This window comes from Fundulus heteroclitus, chromosome 3, assembly GCF_011125445.2.
Source record: "Fundulus heteroclitus isolate FHET01 chromosome 3, MU-UCD_Fhet_4.1, whole genome shotgun sequence".
Lineage (NCBI taxonomy): Eukaryota > Metazoa > Chordata > Actinopteri > Cyprinodontiformes > Fundulidae > Fundulus > Fundulus heteroclitus.
The window spans coordinates 46,297,629-46,315,809 of NC_046363.1; the positions used below are offsets into that span (position 1 = coordinate 46,297,629).

Genomic DNA, 18,181 nt, shown 5'->3' on the forward strand with positions numbered 1-18,181 from the left:
CTCTAAAAGCTTCTCCTGCACATCTGGACCTCCAAGCCTGAAGTTCTTGATGATCCAGATGTTTAACGTGAAATAAAGTTAACAGAACATTCTGTAGCAGAACGTAAATGTTGTGAAAAATGTTTTCAGGTTAATTAAGGTCAATTAAATAAGTTCATTTGCTAGGTTTTTTTTTTAAAGGTAACTTTTTGTCATACTTTTAGTACGCAGATTCTAAAATGATCATTTTTCATTCTTTAGTTGAATCTAATTTAGTTTCTGTATATAAAAAACATCCAATGTCAGAGTCAAGATGTTTTAAACATTTTCTCCAAATTTCCTGAATTTTTTCATCTGTTTTAAAGAAAACTGAGTTAAAGGTCTGAAAATATTTTATTTTTTACACTCATGATATAATAAAACTCTCAGTTTAGCCGCCTGCATAAATTCATTAATTCAGCTCCAATTTTCCCTCTTTCATGTCAAAATGCTGCGATTTTCAAAAGATTTGGACTTGTAGAAACTTTCAGAAAGAAGAATCTAAAATACTGAGATGATTTTCACAGAGAGAACAGGAACAGAACACACAGAACCCTCCAGAACCAAGATGTGAAGCTGCTCTTCATCGTCTTCGTCTGCGATGAGAAGGAGCCGGCTGATGACCTCCACCCTGATAGGAAGCCATCCGATCTCCACCTCCACCAATCGCTCCATCTCCACCCTCCATTATCCCGTCAGCAGCTGCAGATCATCTGATTAACCGAGCGAGGCGGCAGATACAGACTGGAGGAAATGTCAGATATCCTCCTCCTCCTCCTCCTCTTCCTCCACGCCGCCGGCTCGGGTAACACAGGATGTGAGGAGGAAGAGCAAACAGAGGCGATCTCACATGTTCTCTGAAGCAGGATCCACTTTCTCTGCTTCTGGTTAAACTCAGCGGGACTTTACTGCTGCTGTCATCAGATCAACGATCACATGAGATTCACATGTGAATCTCATGTGATCACACGTTACTGCATGTGTTGCACATGTGAGACACGCCATGCTGACACGCCTGTCCAATCACGTGTTTCAGTTTGCTGAGGTCCCGCCCTCCTGGTTGGCCTGGGAGAATTTCATGTTCATTCTGTTAATTTTTTTAAATAATTAACAGAAAGGCTGAAGAGATCTGGGCTGAGGACCCTCGTGGTTTTTCTGTTCACTTACGGTGTTAACGTCAGGTTCCACAGGTCTCAGAGCTTATCTCTGGCATCTTTGATGGAACTGGAGTTTGGGAAGTTTTTTGAGATGATGTGTTGTAAATTGATGCTATATAAATAAAACTGTGAGACACTGATGTACGTAATTGTCCTCCATATTGAAGGGGTGAGGAGAAGCAGGAAGTGGTACTGACCAAACCCGTTAATCAGACGCCAGATTTCTCCTTCCCTGGACCCAACTTTGGGAGCATCCTTCTTTTTTTTACATTAGCATGAAAACCTTTTGCCTGATAGTCTTGGCTCATCTTTGTGGATGTTAAATATTAAAGACTTTCCTGTGAAGCAGCTGCTTTCCTGAAGAACACTTTTCCCTTGAAAAAGAACTTGACCTGATAATTGGTCAGCTGGGGACGGACAGACAGGTAATGCCAGTGTTCGTACGTTCTCTAACCGCAGCATCATCGTTAACCCTGAGATTCCTCGTTAGCTCGCTGTGAAGCCGAGCAGATGGAGCCTGAAGGCTAACCTCGCTGTCTAGGATCCACAGGGGTGTGATTACTTAGTGTCAGGCTCCTGTGGATCCCACAGTTATGTTGCCGTTTTTGCACTTCTTTAGTGTCTGTAGATCCTGTCGTTGGTTTTCTGTCCATTATTTATGTTTATTCGTGGTTCTGTTTTATTTATGCCAGTTCTCAGTTCAGTTAGTTAAGTTATTCTTCTCTATCAGCGTTCCTGTTAGATTCAGCTCTCCTCCTGCCTTTCTCAGATCATTGCCCTCTCTCACCTTCAGTCTGATCACCTTCACGCTCCTCACCTGTGTTAATTGCCACCTGTCCATCTGCTCCCCCATATAATCAGCTGCTTCAGTCTCACTCATTGTCAGGTCCTCCTTTAAGCAACCGCTGTTCTATCTCTGCTCTGTCATGTTCCGTGTTTTCCGGGCTGTAAGAGGTATTATTATTTTTCTTAAACAACCCCCCCCTCCCCCCCAAACCAAAGCAGGAGGCTCAGAGACGGTTCTGACCCGCTGCATGGCTGTCTGGTCCGGGCCTGCAGCGCCTCAGACTGCAGAGACTCATCAGGACAGATCTTCCCTCCATCCATGATGTGAACCGCTGTGACTGCTGGACCATCAGAACCGTCATCTGGGCCGATCATTGCTGCTACCCATACCTGAACGCTAATAAAGTGTCTAAGTGTAACGCCCCGCCCCCACAGACACGTGATCAGGTGTATCTGCAGAGCTTTCTATGGTGCAGGCCGTGCTCCACATGGATGCAGCGTTTCAGACCTTAAAGGACTCCAGACTGGATGAATAAAAGCATTTTTCTGTGTGCATCTTAAACGATGACGTCATAGCTTAGCTTTCCTCTGTGCTCTGTAAACTTTTCTTTGTTCTGTTCATGCTCACCACTTTGAATTGTCTTGTTACTGAATCGTGCCACAAACAAACCCGGCTTCTCTTCTCTGACTCCCGCCTCACTTTCACACATAACAGCAAAGATGGCGCCGTCCGCTGTTACGGCTTCATTATGGCTGTTAGCAGCGTCCTCGGACTTTTCCATATCCTCCGGTTCTGGACGGGTCCGTTCCAGACCTGCTTCCTTGTTTGGAGCAAAAGGAGTGGTCTGCATCCCATATTTGAGTAAAACACTATATTTTATTGTGAATATTTTTTAATAATCGTCTATGAAAACATCTCGTGTTTGTCTGCATGCAAACGAGGCCTAAGTGTCTGCACACAAACAAAAGGCTTTTCTTAAACGCATATTTATTCTGTGAAATCTTAGGAAACATTTTGAAGTTATTAATGATGAAACAAAAACCACGAACTGTGCTATTTTTCTATAAATGATTGTTTGCACAGATTTTTGGTTTCAGCAGCAGATCTTAAAATTAGTAAGGATTTTCTAAAACTGTTTTCTTTTCTAAAAGCCATAATCTGGTGTGTTGAACTGTGAGTCAGAAATGTTTTATTTGAAGTTACCATTCATGACGCTGAGGAAAATGAAACGACAAATGCTTAGAGTTGGCCGACTGAGGATGAGCAGCTTTCACGATCAAAACTTAGATTGGTGAATAAAATGCTGAGAGCAAGAACAACAAAAACTGTGTTATGGTTTTTAAAACTCAGACCTGTGCTGGGAGAAAAGACATTTAGCGCCTTTAATTGAAGATCCCTGCTCTGACTACAAATGATGAATAATTAGGAAAATGTCATTTAGCTGTCTGATTATATGGTGGTGTAGTGGGTTAAGTCTCTGACTTTAATCTGGGGATCTGGGTTTGAATCCAGTCTGATCAGATGTGTATCGATTGTGTTTATAAAAAAAAAATAGATGCAATTGTATTTTTTGTTTTATTTTAGGAATAGTTCAGTGATAGATGCCGTTTCTTGGCTTAAAGACCTGCCTTGAAAGATGTCTGAGCTGAACTTTGTGACATTAACTGTTGCAGCAGCATCCTGTAATCTGTGATCAAAGCATTTAAATAAACTTCCACAATTACAGATTAAGTCTTCCCCTAATTTAAATGATATTTCCTTCAGTGTTGTTACATGTTTGAAAGATCATTCTGTCTCTGCCCTATTCGTCTCCTCATCTCAGTGTTTTGATAGTTTATGGATTATTTGTAACCAAATACTTAAAATGTTGCATCGATCGTTAGTTTTTTAATCTCAAAAAGCATCCAGAGACAAAAACAGAGGAAAGAAGGAATACATTGATCGGTACATTCTGACATTTGTAGTTTTCTTTGCCTGTAACCTGAAAAAGATTCTCTCTGATGGTGGAAAAGTGCATAAAGCAGCTCCACAGACACCGCCGTGTACTACAGTTCCCATGAGCCTTAGCAGGTTGTTGCTATGGAAACAGCCCCATCCTGACTGAGGCCAGTGATCTGAAGGAGATACGATAATGTAATAAATGATTATAGCATTCATCCATTCATCCACTCATCCATTCATCCACTCATCCATTTATCCACTCATCCATCAACTCATCCATTCATCCATCCATCCTTTCATCCATTCATCCATCCATCCATCCACTCATCCATCAACTCATCCGTTCATCCACTCATTCATCCATCCATCCCTCATCCATCCATCATCCATCCATCCATTATCCATCCATCCATCTACTCACCCGTTCATCCACTCATCCATCCATCCATCCATCCATCCCTCATCCATCCATCATCCATTATCCATCCATCCATCATCCATCCATCATCCATCCATCCCTCATCCATCCATTATCCATCCATCCATCCATCCATCCACTCATCCGTTCATCCACTCATTCATCCATCCATCCCTCATCCATCCATCCATCCATCCATCCATCCATCTACTCACCCGTTCATCCACTCATCCATCCATCCATCCCTCATCCATCCATCATCCACCATCCATCCATCCATCATCCATCCATCCATCCCTCATCCATCCATCCATCATCCATCCATCATCCATCATCCATCCATCCATCCATCCATCATCCATCCATCCATCATTCATCCATCCATCATCCATCCATCATCCATCCATCATCCATCCATCCATCCATCCATCCCTCATCCATCCATCCATCATCCATCCATCATCCATCCATCCATCCATCCATCCATCATCCATCCATCCATCATCCATCATTCATCCATCCATCATCCATCCATCCATCATCCATCATTCATCCATCCATCATCCATCCATCATCCATCCATCATCCATCCATCCATCATCCATCCATCCATCCCTCATCCATCCATCCATCATCCATCCATCCATTATCCATCCATCATTCACTCAGAAACATGATGACCGGCTGCAGATCTTCAGACCAAAGCTCTCCAGAGACTCCTTGCTGTCCTCCTCATCTTTCTCTCCAGAAATAACCAAGCCGGACGTCAGCAACAACCAGCTAGCAACAACGAAGCAATCAGAGCAAATCAGTCCAGAATAAAGTATAAAGTTATGGTGAGAAACAGAATAACCACAACTTCACCACCTCTTCTGTACGAAGACGCTGGTCTCATGCTTTGGTCTCACTCGTTCATACCAGCTGACTTCCATCTCTCCATCCTTCCTTTAGCTCCATGCCGTCTGTCTGAAGCACCAACCTGTGACGTTCCCACCTGTAAACCACAGGTGAACCTCCTCCACCTACGGTTCAGCTCCGCCCTAATCTGACCAGACTGCGTCCTCCCAGGATTTCACTTTCTTCAGCAGTGGAGTCTGGTGCAGTGACTGCTCACCGCCACCAACCTGTAGCAGCTTTTTCCAGGTCTTCCCGGAGCTCTCTGGGTTCTCCTTGGTTCTCCTCGGCTCTTACAGGAGTCGGTTTGTGGTGAAAAGAGGTTCTCTCCATATCTGGACTTCACATGCACAGGTGTAGCCATCAGCTCATGCAGGTGCGTGTACCTCAGAACGGCAGCTGCTGCTGTTGGTACATTCTTAACGGTGAGACATGCAACACTGTGGTGATGGGAAACCTTTGAGTGCCTCAGGTCTTTTCTTGACTCTGTTCACTTCCCAATGACACACATAACTGCATTTATGCAGTAATCTGCTGGGATTTGTCTTTGTGTGAGAATTGCTTGTTTCTTTGTCTTCATGCTGCAACAGTTTCCCACAAAGCAACTGAGGACCAGCAGCAGCAGCGAGCAGCATTAAAAGGTCTCAAAGCTTCAGCAATTATCACATGCAGCTTAGAGAGCCCAGCAGATAAATGGTTTCCCTGAGCGCAGCAGAGATCAACCAACAGTGACCTGAAATAAATCTCCACAGGTCCTCAGACTGCAGAAACGCCTGAACTGCACCTGGAGTAAAACCAGCTGGGAGGAGATTATTTCTGTCAGGCTGGAGTAAAACAGAGGAACATGCGCTGATGATCAAAGTGCTTCATCAGGGCAGAGATGACAACATGCAGCAGACTTTCTCCAGCTTTACCTGCAAAGATGAGGAAAAAGCTCCAGCCCGGTAAAAACATCCGAAAGTTTGCAGCTTCAGCTCCGAGGCGCTGAACTGAGATCAGCTGCGCAGCTTCATCCTCCTCCTCCTCCTCCTCCTCCTCCTCCTGTGGCTGCCGGGGAGCCTCTCCAGCCTGCGCCTCCTTCGCTCCGTTTTATACCCGGAGAGGTCTGGCGCACACGCCGCGGAGAGGAGGAGCGGAGCGCCGGGGAGAGCGGGCAGCAGCGCCGCCTGCAGGCCGCGTCAGGCGGCGCTGCTGCTGCTGCTGCTGCTGGAAACAGCAACAAACGATTAAAATACTTTCCAGAAAGCAAAACTTATATATAGATTAATGACCGTACAGTGAAATATTTCAAGCGTTAATGTCTCATAATTTTAATGTTTTACGCTCACAGTGGATGAAAACCCAAAATTCAGTAGCTCAGAAAATATTATTTTTATAATTATAATTTTATGTATAATACATTATAAAAAAAATTATGATAGGAATATTACATCAGATCAATTAAAAAAAATAATATTTTAAACAGAAACATCCGACTGTTCATTTCCACGGACTCATCGACGCAGTAGGTGAAGCTGGGGGCCGCTGGCTCAGCACAGGCTCCGGGTCCTGGAGCTTTAGAGCCTTTTATCATCGTTCTCAGAGATCTTAAATCCAGGCAGGAGGTCTGGGGAGGAGGGCGGCCTCGTGGTTAGAGCAGCTCGCTTTAGTTCTGAGAAAGCTGCAACAACCCGGTTTGGTCCCCACAGACCTGAGCGTGACTCTTGACCACAGATTGTTCCACAGGGGCCACTCAGCACGGCGGCCTCTGCTCCCTGAGGGATGGGTTAAATGCCCCTCAGTGGGACTATAAAGGGAAATAGTTATCAGCAATAAGAAATAGTTCATTTTTCCACAACATTCTACTCTAGCAGTTTTATTTTAAACCAATAATTACCAGCACTCCTGCAGACGAAAGATCAGTTACATTATTATTATTATTATTATTGTTATTATTATTATTGCCATTAATGGGGTCTTATTTTCTAGAGTGTCCTGTAAGCTCATATATTCATGAAGTTTAGGTCAAACCCCTGATCCCTGAGGGATCAAGGAAGATTGTGGCTGATCCCTTCACCCCAGCCACAGACTATTTCAGTCACTTCCCTCTGGCAGGAGGCTGTGCTCCATCAGGACCACAACTCTCTGTCAGAAAATTTTTTTAACATTATGTGGAAGTTGCCGGTTTCTTAGTTTGAACATAAATTGTACAGTTTTGAATTTTACAAGGTCCCAGAATTTCAATACATTTGATTTAAAAAATACTGGCTTTGTATGTTCCCAATATCTTAGACTTAGACTTAGACAACTTTATTTGTCATTTTGTATGCAGAGAGTGTGTACAGAACGAAATTTTGTTGCATACAGCTTTGTAAATTGCAGTAAATATTAAATTACAGTATAAGGTGCAGCAGTGATTTAAAAGTAAACAATTTAAATGCAGGAGAAAGTCACAGTGTACAGGTGAGTATTTTATTTTTAAAAACCATTTGTATGTACAGAATTTGATTGTGCAAAGGGCATTTGTTCAAGAATGCATTTAAAAACTAAGAGTTCGGCAGCATTTGTAATGCTGGATGGAGGTGCAATGATGTGAAATGTGCAAATATGCGAATGTTGGGCAGAGTTTATGGGTTATAGTTCAGCAGTTCAGCAGCAGTCCAACAGTCTGATGGCAACAGGGAAAAAGCTTTTGCAGAACCTGGTGGACCTGGAACCTCTTCCCAGAGGGCAGCAGGGAGAACAGTCCATGGTGGGGGTGGGGGGGGGGGGGGGGGGGGTCCCTGATGATGTTACGGGACACACAGCGCTGGGATGAAATGTCCTTAATGGAGGGAAGAGGAGCTCCGATGATCCCTTCTGCTGTCCTCACCACTCTCCTCACGTTCTTCCAGTAGGAGGCACTGCAGCCTCCACACCACACAGAGAGACAGCTGGTCAGAATACTCTCTATGGTGCTTCTGTAGAAGGTCGTGAGGATGGGCGGGGTCAGGTGGGCTCTCCTCATCCTCCTCAGGAAGTAGAGTTGTTTCTGTGCCCTCTTCACCAGTGACGTGGTGTTCACAGACCAGGTGAGGTTGTCCGTGATGTGCACCCCCAGGAACTTGGTGCTGCTGACCACCTCCACAGCTGAGCTGTTGATGAGCAGTGGAGCGTGGTGAGGCTGGTTCTTCCTGAAGTCGACGATGATCTCCTTCGTCTTCTCCACGTTCAGGATCAGGCTGTTGTCTCTGCACCAGCCCACCAGCTGCTCCACCTCCTCTCTGTAGTCCTGGTCATTGTCGTCTTTGATCAGGCCCACCACCGTTGTGTCGTCTGCAAACTTCACGATGTGATTGGTGGTGAACCTGGGGACGCAGTCGTGTGTCATCAGGGTGAACAGCAGGGGGCTCAGGACGCAGCCCTGAGGGGAGCCCGTGCTGAGGGTGATGACATCAGAGGTGTTCTGATGACCCAGACTGACTGAGGTCTGTTGGTGAGGAAGTCTAGCAGCCAGTTGAAGGGGTGTGCTGAAGCCCAGATGTTCCAGTTTTCCCACCAGATGTTGTGGGATGATGGTGTTGAACGCTGAAGTCCAGGAACAGCATCCGCACGTGCGTGTTCTTCTCCTCCAGGTGTGTCAGGCTCAGGTGAAGAGCAGAGGAGATGGCGTCCTCAGTGGAGCGGTTCCGTCGGTAGGCAAACTGGAACGGGTCGAGTGTTGAGGGGAGACTGGAGACGATGTGTTCCTTTACCAGCCTTTCAAAGCACTTCATCATGATGGGAGTCAGTGCAACAGGCCGGTAGTCGTTGAAACAGGTGACTTGAGGTTTCTTTGGCACCGGAATGATGGAGGCAGACTTGAAGCATGCTGGCACTGTGGCTTGGTCCAGCGAGGTGTTAAAAATGTCTGTGAGGACACCAGCCAGCTGACCTGCACACTCCTTGAGCACCTGCCCAGGTATGTTGTCGGGGCCTGGGGCCTTCTGCGGGTTGACTCTCCTCAGAGTCTTCCACACGTCGACAGTGTCAAGGTGGAGGACCTCCTCTTCCTGATGGGGAACAGCTTTCACTGCTGGAGTTCTGTTTAGTGCCTCAAACCTCCCAAAGAAGTTATTTAGTCCATTAAGAAAATCAGCATCAACTTCACCCACTGGGGGGGGGGGAGGGCGTGTTGTATTCTGTGATCGCCCTGATGCCTTTCCACATGCTCCTGGTGTTGCTGCCGTGTGGAAAAGCTCCTGGATTTTCTGACTGTGGTTCCGCTTCGCTAGCCTGATGGCACGGTTCAGGTTGGCTCTCGCTGTCCTCAGAGCCTCCTTGTCTCCAGACTTGAAGACTGAGTTCTGCTTTTAGCGCTTGACGGACCTCCTCTAGAGGTTTATGTCGTCTCTGATCAGGCCCACCACCGTTGTGTCGTCAGCAAACTTCCCACTTTATGTAGTATTCTGACTGATTGTTTTTTGAATTGTGTAATCTTGTAAACTTGTTTTTTTATGAATTGCCCCAAACTTTTAGCTTCGTGAGACCATCCTGATCTCGCGAGCTTTCAAGGTTTCACTCGCAGATCAGTCTGGCTACTCTCCGTTGAAGAAAATTTGGAGCCGTTCACCAAACGAACGTCCAATCAGCGTTGGCTTTGAGGCGGGTTGAGGTGTGACGCAACGGGAAGCGCGTCAGTTCAGTCTAAAGAACATGGCGGTTTCAGCCGATGAAACTAGCGTTAGCGTGGCTATCGAGCAAGTTTTATCGGAATTACAGAGTATTTCTTTGCTGAGCTAACGAGCCTTTACCTGCAGCAGCAAGAGTAGCTTGGCTTGTGGTTGTGTTTTCAAATCTGATTGGTTTATTTGGCCCGTCTATCACCAACATAGGCCAATCAGCTAACCAGTATTTTCGCCCCTTCCCAAAATTACTTCAACGGAAGGTTTCCAGATGGATATGCGGAGCAAATCTATCTGGCGGAGTCAGGTAACCAAACTTTCACACAATAAGTCAAATATGGTGCAATGAGATAATTATAAAATATTCTCCACAAAGCAGCAACCCTTTTGCCCAGTCTTGAGTTTACTTGGCAGATCTGATGTTGCCAGCTAACTTCATGATTCAATATGAATCCAGAAATTTGATCTCATGGACTCTTTCTACATCAACACTGTTATTTTGGTTGCATTGATTTCTAATTTACTACAGTTTCCAAACATCATGAATTTTGCTTTTATCTAAATTTAACAATAATTTATTGATGTTAACATGATGAACAAAAACATCTGTAATGATTTAAAAAGATGAAGCTTCTATGCTTGTTCAAACACCTTCAGGCTTCTTTTCTCACCTGAATCACTTTGCTGATCCCTGAAATCCAGGTGACCCACTGCTTCTCATATTCCCTTAATTCCCCCCAGCAGACCAGGTATGACAGCTGGAAAATAAGGTCAAATATATCAGTTAAATCATCAGGATGGAGGAAAATGATAATAACCGATTAAATATATTTGGATATAATTATGCAATTTTTTCCCCCTTTTTGCTTAGTGTTATTGATAAGTTTTTGTTTTTTATAGCTTTACCGTAACTATGAAGGAAACCTGCTCTAAAAACAAAAATACCGATCCTTGTCTTTCTGTTTTATAACTCATGTGTCTTTAAAGCCAACATATTGCAGCGATAAACTCTAATAACTTTTAAAAATACACACTTGAATAAAACTCGCATACCTTTATTTTTGAAAGTTTTACACAGGAAGTTAAGCGTCGTACTTCCGGTAGTTTCCTGTAGCGTCATAAAAGTCAGAAACGCGGAAGTGTCAGAGAAACAAAGGCCGGCGGTGACGGAGTTCTGTTTTAACTGTAAAGTGTTTTTTTTTCTGTGACCTGGGAGACATCAGAACCGTGAGTTTTATTTATTTCATTTCTTTAACGTCACAGATTCGTTAACTTTTCGTTTCTTTAACTTTCTGCTCGGGTCGATCAAAGCGGACCGACGTCAGGCCACCAGGTGAAACCTCCCAAAGGTTCCCGTGTTTAACGGCAGTTAACGCCGGAAAAGTCACTTTTTATCCGTGTTCCGGTGAGCTCTGTTGGGTCTGAGAATGTTTAATGCAGTTCTGCAGCAGGGCTCGGTCCACATCCGGTCCGGGGTTTATTTACGATCACTCCCATTCCTGCCTCTGGCTTTCTCCCGTCGGTCCAAAACAGGCAGCCAGAACCACCAGAACGAACCGACGGCGGGTAAAAGTCCAGCCGAACTTTCTACAGAACCCGGTCCCGTTCAGGCCATCGCTAAATCTCTCTCCTCGTGGTTCTGCTGGGTTTCCACGCGCATCTCGGTGAAACCTGACGGTTTCTGGGGGGAGTCTGGTTCAGGTGTCGCTGCCGGATCGACCAGGAAGCGATTTAAGGCTAAAAGTTGTAAATCCTGCAATGAAATGTTCCTCTGAGTCTTTGTGGGGTAAAATAACGCGTTAAATGTTGACATTTCTGGCCCAGGTTCGCCTCAGAACCCAGCGGGATGTTTTCTGGCTGCTGCTTTTCCACTTTCACTTTCAGAGAAATGAGAAATCCCCTGAAAACCGGCGCGTCTGCTCGTGTTTTGGGTTTAATCTGCAGGAAATAAAGACACGATTCTGATTTTTTTTTTTTTTAGGCGTTTTTCTTCCAGCTGCAGAAGTCAGGACGTTCATCTGGTGCTGCTGGGGATAAATGGATCTGTGTTGGATATTTAATTTAGTTACCACAGATCTTTTCCACCATGGCATTAATATGGCAGCGATGAACGTGACCAGATGCATCCTGCAGATAAAATGATCCAAATGATCCAAATGATCCAAATGAACTGTTCAGGCTGTTAAATTACATGGAAAGAATGGAGCTAAATGTTCGGCGCCGTTAATGTTCCGCTTGTGCAGCACGATAAGAGCTTTTTATGTCCACATGAAAACAGTCGAGCTGATTTTGATCAGCTGGGCCAACAGAGGTCACCCTCAGCGGTTCTGGTTCCGGTTCTGTTCTCCAGTTCACATGGAAACGTTCTGCTGATGTACTGAGCTGGTCCCGGTCCAGCAGAACCCGGGTGAATCGGATCATCAGAGGCACTCTGACCGAGCGGCACCGAGGACCCGGTCCGGCCTGTTGGACCTAGAGGTAGCAGAACCCTTGGAGGGGTTGGACCCCCTGGTCCATGCCCCGTCCTCTGATCTGGACCGGGTCAGACTTCGGTCTGGGTTCTGTAGTGTACCGAGGGGAACCGGGATCCACCTATAATATGAAACTTTGTCCGACCCGTCCCTCAGGCGGAAACGGGTCGCCACTGAGCGTTCTGGTGCCGAGGCTCTTGCTCAGGGACCCAGAGGGGCAGCCTGTGGGATTCAAACCGGGGACCTGGGAGCGTCTCGGACCGCTGACTCACCCTGAGGTTTCTCTTGTCTCTCAGCTTCATCATGGCCAACGACGTCTACTCGCCCACCACGGTCTCTGATCCCAAGTCGTCCTTCTTTCTGGGTTCTGGTTCCCAGTTCCTGGATAAGGTCCGCTTCCCCCTGAAAGTCTCTGAAGTGGTGAGTAGAAACGTTCCCTAAAAGTTCTGATCTGTTCTGGCTGCGCATGTCCCTGTTGGTGTACAGTTCTGCTCCCTGAGGTTCTGCTCAGGTTCTGCTCAGGTTCTGGACGCTGGTGCTGCTGCCGGCTACCGTGTGGTTGGGTGGTTCTGTGCAGCGTCCTGATGGGTTTTAGATCCACATATGGAGGTTCTATCAGAACCGGGGGAAGGATGGGTTGTGATGTCATCATCAGAACCGGTCATCCTGGTCCAGCTCTGACTCCAAACAGGACGTGAGTTGATGTAGTAGAGAAGGTTCTGGTTAGGTCCAGTTCTGCCACGGGACCAGTTGGACTTTAATGAGAGCTTCGGGTGGATCCGTTCTGGTCCAGTCGGACTCTGGACCAGTCTCTGTTGGCTGGAAATGGGTTCATTGTTCTGACCGTGGAACTTTGCTGCTTTTTCTTTGCCTCAAGACTACAGAACAAACGGGTCCGATTCAGACGCAGGTTTTGATTCGGTTCCATACGTTTAAGTTCTGAAGCTCGGGTTCTGTCGGGTTCGGTTTGTTCTGCCAGACGGAAACCAAATCGATTGAATCCAATTTTGCAGCCAGGATCTGCCTCCCATTCTACTTTCAGAAGCTCTAGGAACCAGCGGCCCTGTAAATAAGCGCCTAGAACCGGAGAAATAGGCCCTGATATTCTCCATCAGAACCAGAACCAGCCCTGATGTCCTCCAGCAGCCTAAGCCTATAGCAGCATAACTATAGAGGTAGCTCAGGGTAACATGAGCCACTCTGACTAGAAGCTTTGTCACAAAGGAAAGTTTTAACATTAGTCTTAAAAGTAGACGGGGTGTCTGCCTCACGGACCAAAACTGGGAGTTGGTTCCACAGGAGAGGAGCCTGATAGCTAAAGGATCTGCCTCCCATTCTACTTTTAGAGACTCTAGGAACCACCAGCAGACCTGCAGTCTGAGAGCGAAGTGCTCTGTTAGGAACATACGGGGTAATCAGAGCTCTGATATATGATGGAGCTTGATTATTAAGGGCTTTATACGTTAGAAGGAGAATTTTAAATTCTATTCTTGATTTAACAGGAAGCCAATGAAGGGAAGCTAAAATTGGAGAAATATGATCCCTCTTGTTGATTTTCATCAGAACTCTTGCTGCAGCATTTTGGATCAGCTGAAGGCTTTGAACTGCATTTTGTGGACTTCCTGATAGTAAAGAATTACAATAGTCCAGCCTTGAAGTAACAAATGCATGGACTGGTTTTTCCTGGACACGATGTTTCCGGTTCCAGTGGTTCTCTTCCGTGGTTCTGGAACACCCGGAAAGCTTCCTGTCCTGCAGGTCCGCTGCAGTAGAACCTGAGTCCTGGTTCTGCTTTCTGTGCAGCGGTTGGCCCAGTGACGGCAGTCGCTGCGGTTCCTGCGGTTCCACGCTCCCTGAAACACTCCCTGTTTACTTCTTCTCCTCATTTGGTAGAAACCAGGCTGTTATTCAGATTACTGGTTCCTGATGCTAAGGTTCTAGAACCCATCAGACCAGAACCAGAACGCCGTTGGTGTTCTCACCTGGCTCCAGCCCAGGTAGTACTTCCTGTTTCAGGGTTTCCAGCCATTGAGGATGCCTGGTTCTGGTGGCCCTTTGGACCTTCCACTGCGGTTCTGGACATGAATGTTTTCAGCTGAGCCTCCAGAACCGTTCTAGTGGGTTTATTTCCAGGGAATCATTTCCTCTGCAGAGCGACACTAAAAAACATTTTAGTTTTTTCTGCTTCCTGACATAAAAACATTTAAACTCAGATTACCGGGTCAGAACCAGAACCCGCTGCAGAAACGTGGCTTGATGAGACGTTTGAACGCTGCTTAAAGCTTGTTTTGAAAAGGTTCTTGTAATCTGACAAACGGGCCTCATCAGAACCAGACTCTAGTTTATTGAACATGAGTCACTCAGAGATTATAAGTCCAAAGGTTCTGTAACGTCCGCGGGTTCTCACTGGGTTCTCGGTTCTGTTAGGTTCTGAATTACCAGCAGAGTGAGCCCGGTTGTCTGTCCTGTGATGGACCCGACCCGACCCGGTGCTGCAGAGAGTTCTGGGCCCTCCTGGACTGAGTGTTCCTCACGCGGCAGGAAGCTGCAGACGGAACCGAAACTGCTGCAGAACCGGCAGTTAGCTGCCGTCAGCAGTTCTGGAGGCGCTGACCCGGTGCTGTTGCAACAGCGGGGGGGGGGTGCATCCGGGCCCACCGGACCCGGCACCAGTGGGAGCGCTGCAGAAAGAGGATGTTGGAGCGGTACCGCTCTGCAATCAGCAGAATCTTGGGCCCGGACATTGGTCCGATCCGGGGCGGGTCCAGAACATCCTGACCGCCACCAGAACCAGCAGACGGTCCGTTGGATCCACAGCGAGTGAGGAAAAATGAGCAGAACAGAACCTTCTGGTGGTTCTGGTTCTGGACTTAATTCTTTAATAAATCCTCCGTCTGATTCTGATTTACAACTGCAGTCTGGTTCTGGTTCTGATGTATTACCTTCAGCTCTGTGGTTCTGTCTGCAGAAAGCTCAGAACCCAAGCTGGGTCCAGTAGAACCAGAACCTTCTGGTTCTTTTGGCCTCGTTGAGTTCTGGCCTTTATTGGACCTCCGCCTGAACAGAAGGAAACGAGTCGGTTAGTTTTACTGTGATGTGAACCGGGTCCAGACAGAACCCAGCAGAACTTCTCTGCTCAGAACGCTGAAGGAAAGCGTTGTGGGTCAGATGCAGGACGGGTTCTGGTTCCGTTTGGGCCGATCTGGACCGGTTCTTGTAATCAGAATCTGACTTTGTGTTGATGGTGCAGACAAAACAGAACACATATATATATATATATATATATATATATATATATATATATATATATATATATATATATATATATATATATATATATATATATGTGTGTATATATATATGTATATGTGTGTGTGTGTGTGTATGTATGTATGTTCATAAGGCCGGTAGCAGATGGTAAAAACTGTTGTTGTGGCGTGAGGTTCTGGTTCTGATGGACTGCAGCCTGTTCTGGTTCTGGTTCTGATGACACGCTGCAGCCTGTTCTGGTTCTGGTTCTGATGACACGCTGCAGCCTGTTCTGGTTCTGATGGACTGCAGCCTGTTCTGGTTCTGGTTCTGATGACACGCTGCAGCCTGTTCTGGTTCTGGTTCTGATGGACTGCAGCGTGTTCTGGTTCTGGTTCTGATGACACGCTGCAGTCTGCTCTGGTTCTGATGGACTGCAGCCTGTTCTGGTTCTGGTTCTGATGACACGCTGCAGTCTGCTCTGGTCCTTAGCGGTGGCACCAGCGTACCAGATGGTGATGGAGGAGGTGAGGATGATGATGATGATGAAGGAGAAGAACTGCACCATCATGGAGTCCATCCTCTGCTGGGCTTCCTGGGTGTTCCGCTCAGACACGCCCAGAACCAGCGTGCTGCTGAGCCGGTTCTGCTGGTTCTGCCGGTTCCAGGCTTCTGCTGTAGCGCCAGCAGAACTCATATTTACAGGCATCAATGGGCCCAGCAGGGCCGGTTCTGATGGTTCTAACCTGTTCTGGTTCTGACCCGGTTCTGCAGCTCCTCTCCCTGGTGGCCTTCGCCCTGGAGGAGAGCGTCTCCTCCTGCAGCAGCTGCCACTCGCTCTACTTCTTTGAGTTCGTCAGCTGCACGGCCTTCCTCTTCACCGCGCTGCTCCTCATCCTCCTCGCCACCACGCTGCACAGCAAAGTGGGCCTGAGCTGCTGGCCCAAAGTGGTAAGCTGCTGCAGAACCCTCAGGTTCTGCTTCTCCACACGTTCTGAGCTGCTGTAGAACCCTCAGGTTCTGGTTCTCCACACGTTCTCAGTCTGAACTTCCTGGTTCTCTGTCCTGCAGGACTTCTTCTACACGGCGGCCATCGCCGTGCTCCTCCTCCTCTCCTCCATCATGTTTGCGTCCGGCAACGACGGAACCTCCGTGGAGACCGTCGCCGTGGTGAGAACCGGACCCGGTTCCCGGCCCGCTCGGTTCTCCGGACCCCCCTAACGTTCTGCGTGTCTCCTGCAGGTTTTCGGCTTCCTGGCGATGGCGGCGTTCTGCGCTGACCTCGTCTTCTTCCTGAAGGTCAACGGTAATCCGCTCAGACGTCAGGCCACGCCCACCACCAACGGCGGCCCGGCGCCGCCGGAGGCCGAGAAGCTGAACGGAGCGCCGTAGGAGAACCGGGTCGGCCCGCTCCGGTTCTTCACGTCATCAGCTGTGCCTTTTATCACCACCAGGGGGCGGTCTCTCTGAAAAGCAACCAATCACGGAGCTCCGTTCACTTCTAGAACCAACAGACACTAAAATCATGGAACCACTAAACTTTCCTCCTTCCTGGGATCAGACGCCTTCCTGGTTCTGGTTCTGGTTCTGGTTCTGTCTGCTTTGTGTTTTCTTCTCACTAACAGTCGTCAGAAAATGATAAACTTATAGAAATTAGCTGCAGCGCTCCACGATGTGCCAATCTTTCTCTAAATGTCTGTTTTTTTTCTGTAAAGTGTCTTTTTTTTTTGTATATCTGCCTGTTTTCTTCTGGGAGCGTTTCAGGAAGATTTTTATTTTTTCCCTGAAGGAAAACGAACATTTCTGCTTTTTATTAATCAAAAGGAAACGTTTGCTCCGACCTGGACGCTCTGCTCCATAAAGGTTCAGGTAGACATGACCAGCAGGTGGCGCTGCACACCTTATTTAGGGAGAAGTGGTGATTTAATCTGGTTCTACTTTGGATCCTGGGTGATCTCTGATCGGCTCTGAATCCTCAGACCTTCTGAGATCTTCTGAGATCTTCTGAGATCTTCTCCTCCTGCTGCTGTTTTTAGACCTTTCGCTGCCGTTCAGCTGCCTGAACGTCTCCATGCTGTTACAGTTTTACTCTCTCCGTGTTTGAAGGAGCCGTCGGGTCCATGTGGGGGGGGGGGGGGGATTTTTTTTAGACAACCAGGACTTTTACTCTTTTTTAGAAGGACTTTCTCCCAGTTTTAAATGTTCAGCCAAACATTTCTGGAGCTTTTCCTCCAGCAGTCGCTGTCATCCAGACACTTTCTACGGCTTTAAGTCCAGAAACAGAAGCTGCTTCAGCTTTTTACTTTTAAAACACCAAATTCTCCAGATAAACCCTGAAAGCTGAAGATCCTTCAGAACCTTCCTGATAACCTTCTGGACCTTTTTATTAAAATCAGAAAATGACAATCATGGAACCAGGAAATGCTGCCAGAATCATGGTTCTGGACCCAGAACCCTGGTTCCTGTCGCTGAGGTCCGTTCAGGGCCAAATGAAGTTTTAACCGTCTGCTCTGTGTGTTCATGTACATAATGGCCACGCCTTCCTCTTTCTGGAGTCAGAACCTCTTTTTAATAAACTTTTGAACTTCTGCTGCTGCTGCGTGTTTCTTTAAGCTCCGTCTGGA

At 46.9% G+C, this 18,181-nt stretch overlaps 2 protein-coding genes across 3 annotated transcripts in view; one reads left to right on the forward strand and one right to left on the reverse strand.

The window, feature by feature from the left end:
* cpne4a (copine IVa) overlaps positions 1-6,265 on the reverse strand; it is a 49,181-nt gene extending 42,916 nt beyond the window's left edge. The window contains exon 1 of the mRNA XM_036135602.1: positions 6,130-6,265. The gene's annotated coding sequence lies outside the window, so the exon portion shown is untranslated. The remainder of the gene's footprint in view (positions 1-6,129) is intronic.
* A 4,659-nt stretch (positions 6,266-10,924) lies between these two features.
* cmtm6 (CKLF-like MARVEL transmembrane domain containing 6) lies at positions 10,925-18,146 on the forward strand. Of its 2 annotated transcripts, none has more exons than XM_036135603.1 (5): positions 10,925-11,064; positions 12,605-12,728; positions 16,332-16,531; positions 16,575-16,727; positions 16,800-18,146. In XM_036135603.1, the coding sequence occupies exons 2-5, from the start codon at positions 12,612-12,614 to the stop codon at positions 16,852-16,854; spliced, it is 525 nt and encodes a 174-aa protein (XP_035991496.1). In that variant the 5' UTR covers positions 10,925-11,064; positions 12,605-12,611; the 3' UTR covers positions 16,855-18,146. The 2 variants fall into 2 exon arrangements, with proteins under 2 accessions (XP_035991496.1, XP_012709866.2); XM_012854412.3 differs by having other exon boundaries at positions 16,332-16,508; positions 16,629-16,727.
* The last annotated feature ends 35 nt before the right edge of the window (positions 18,147-18,181 follow it).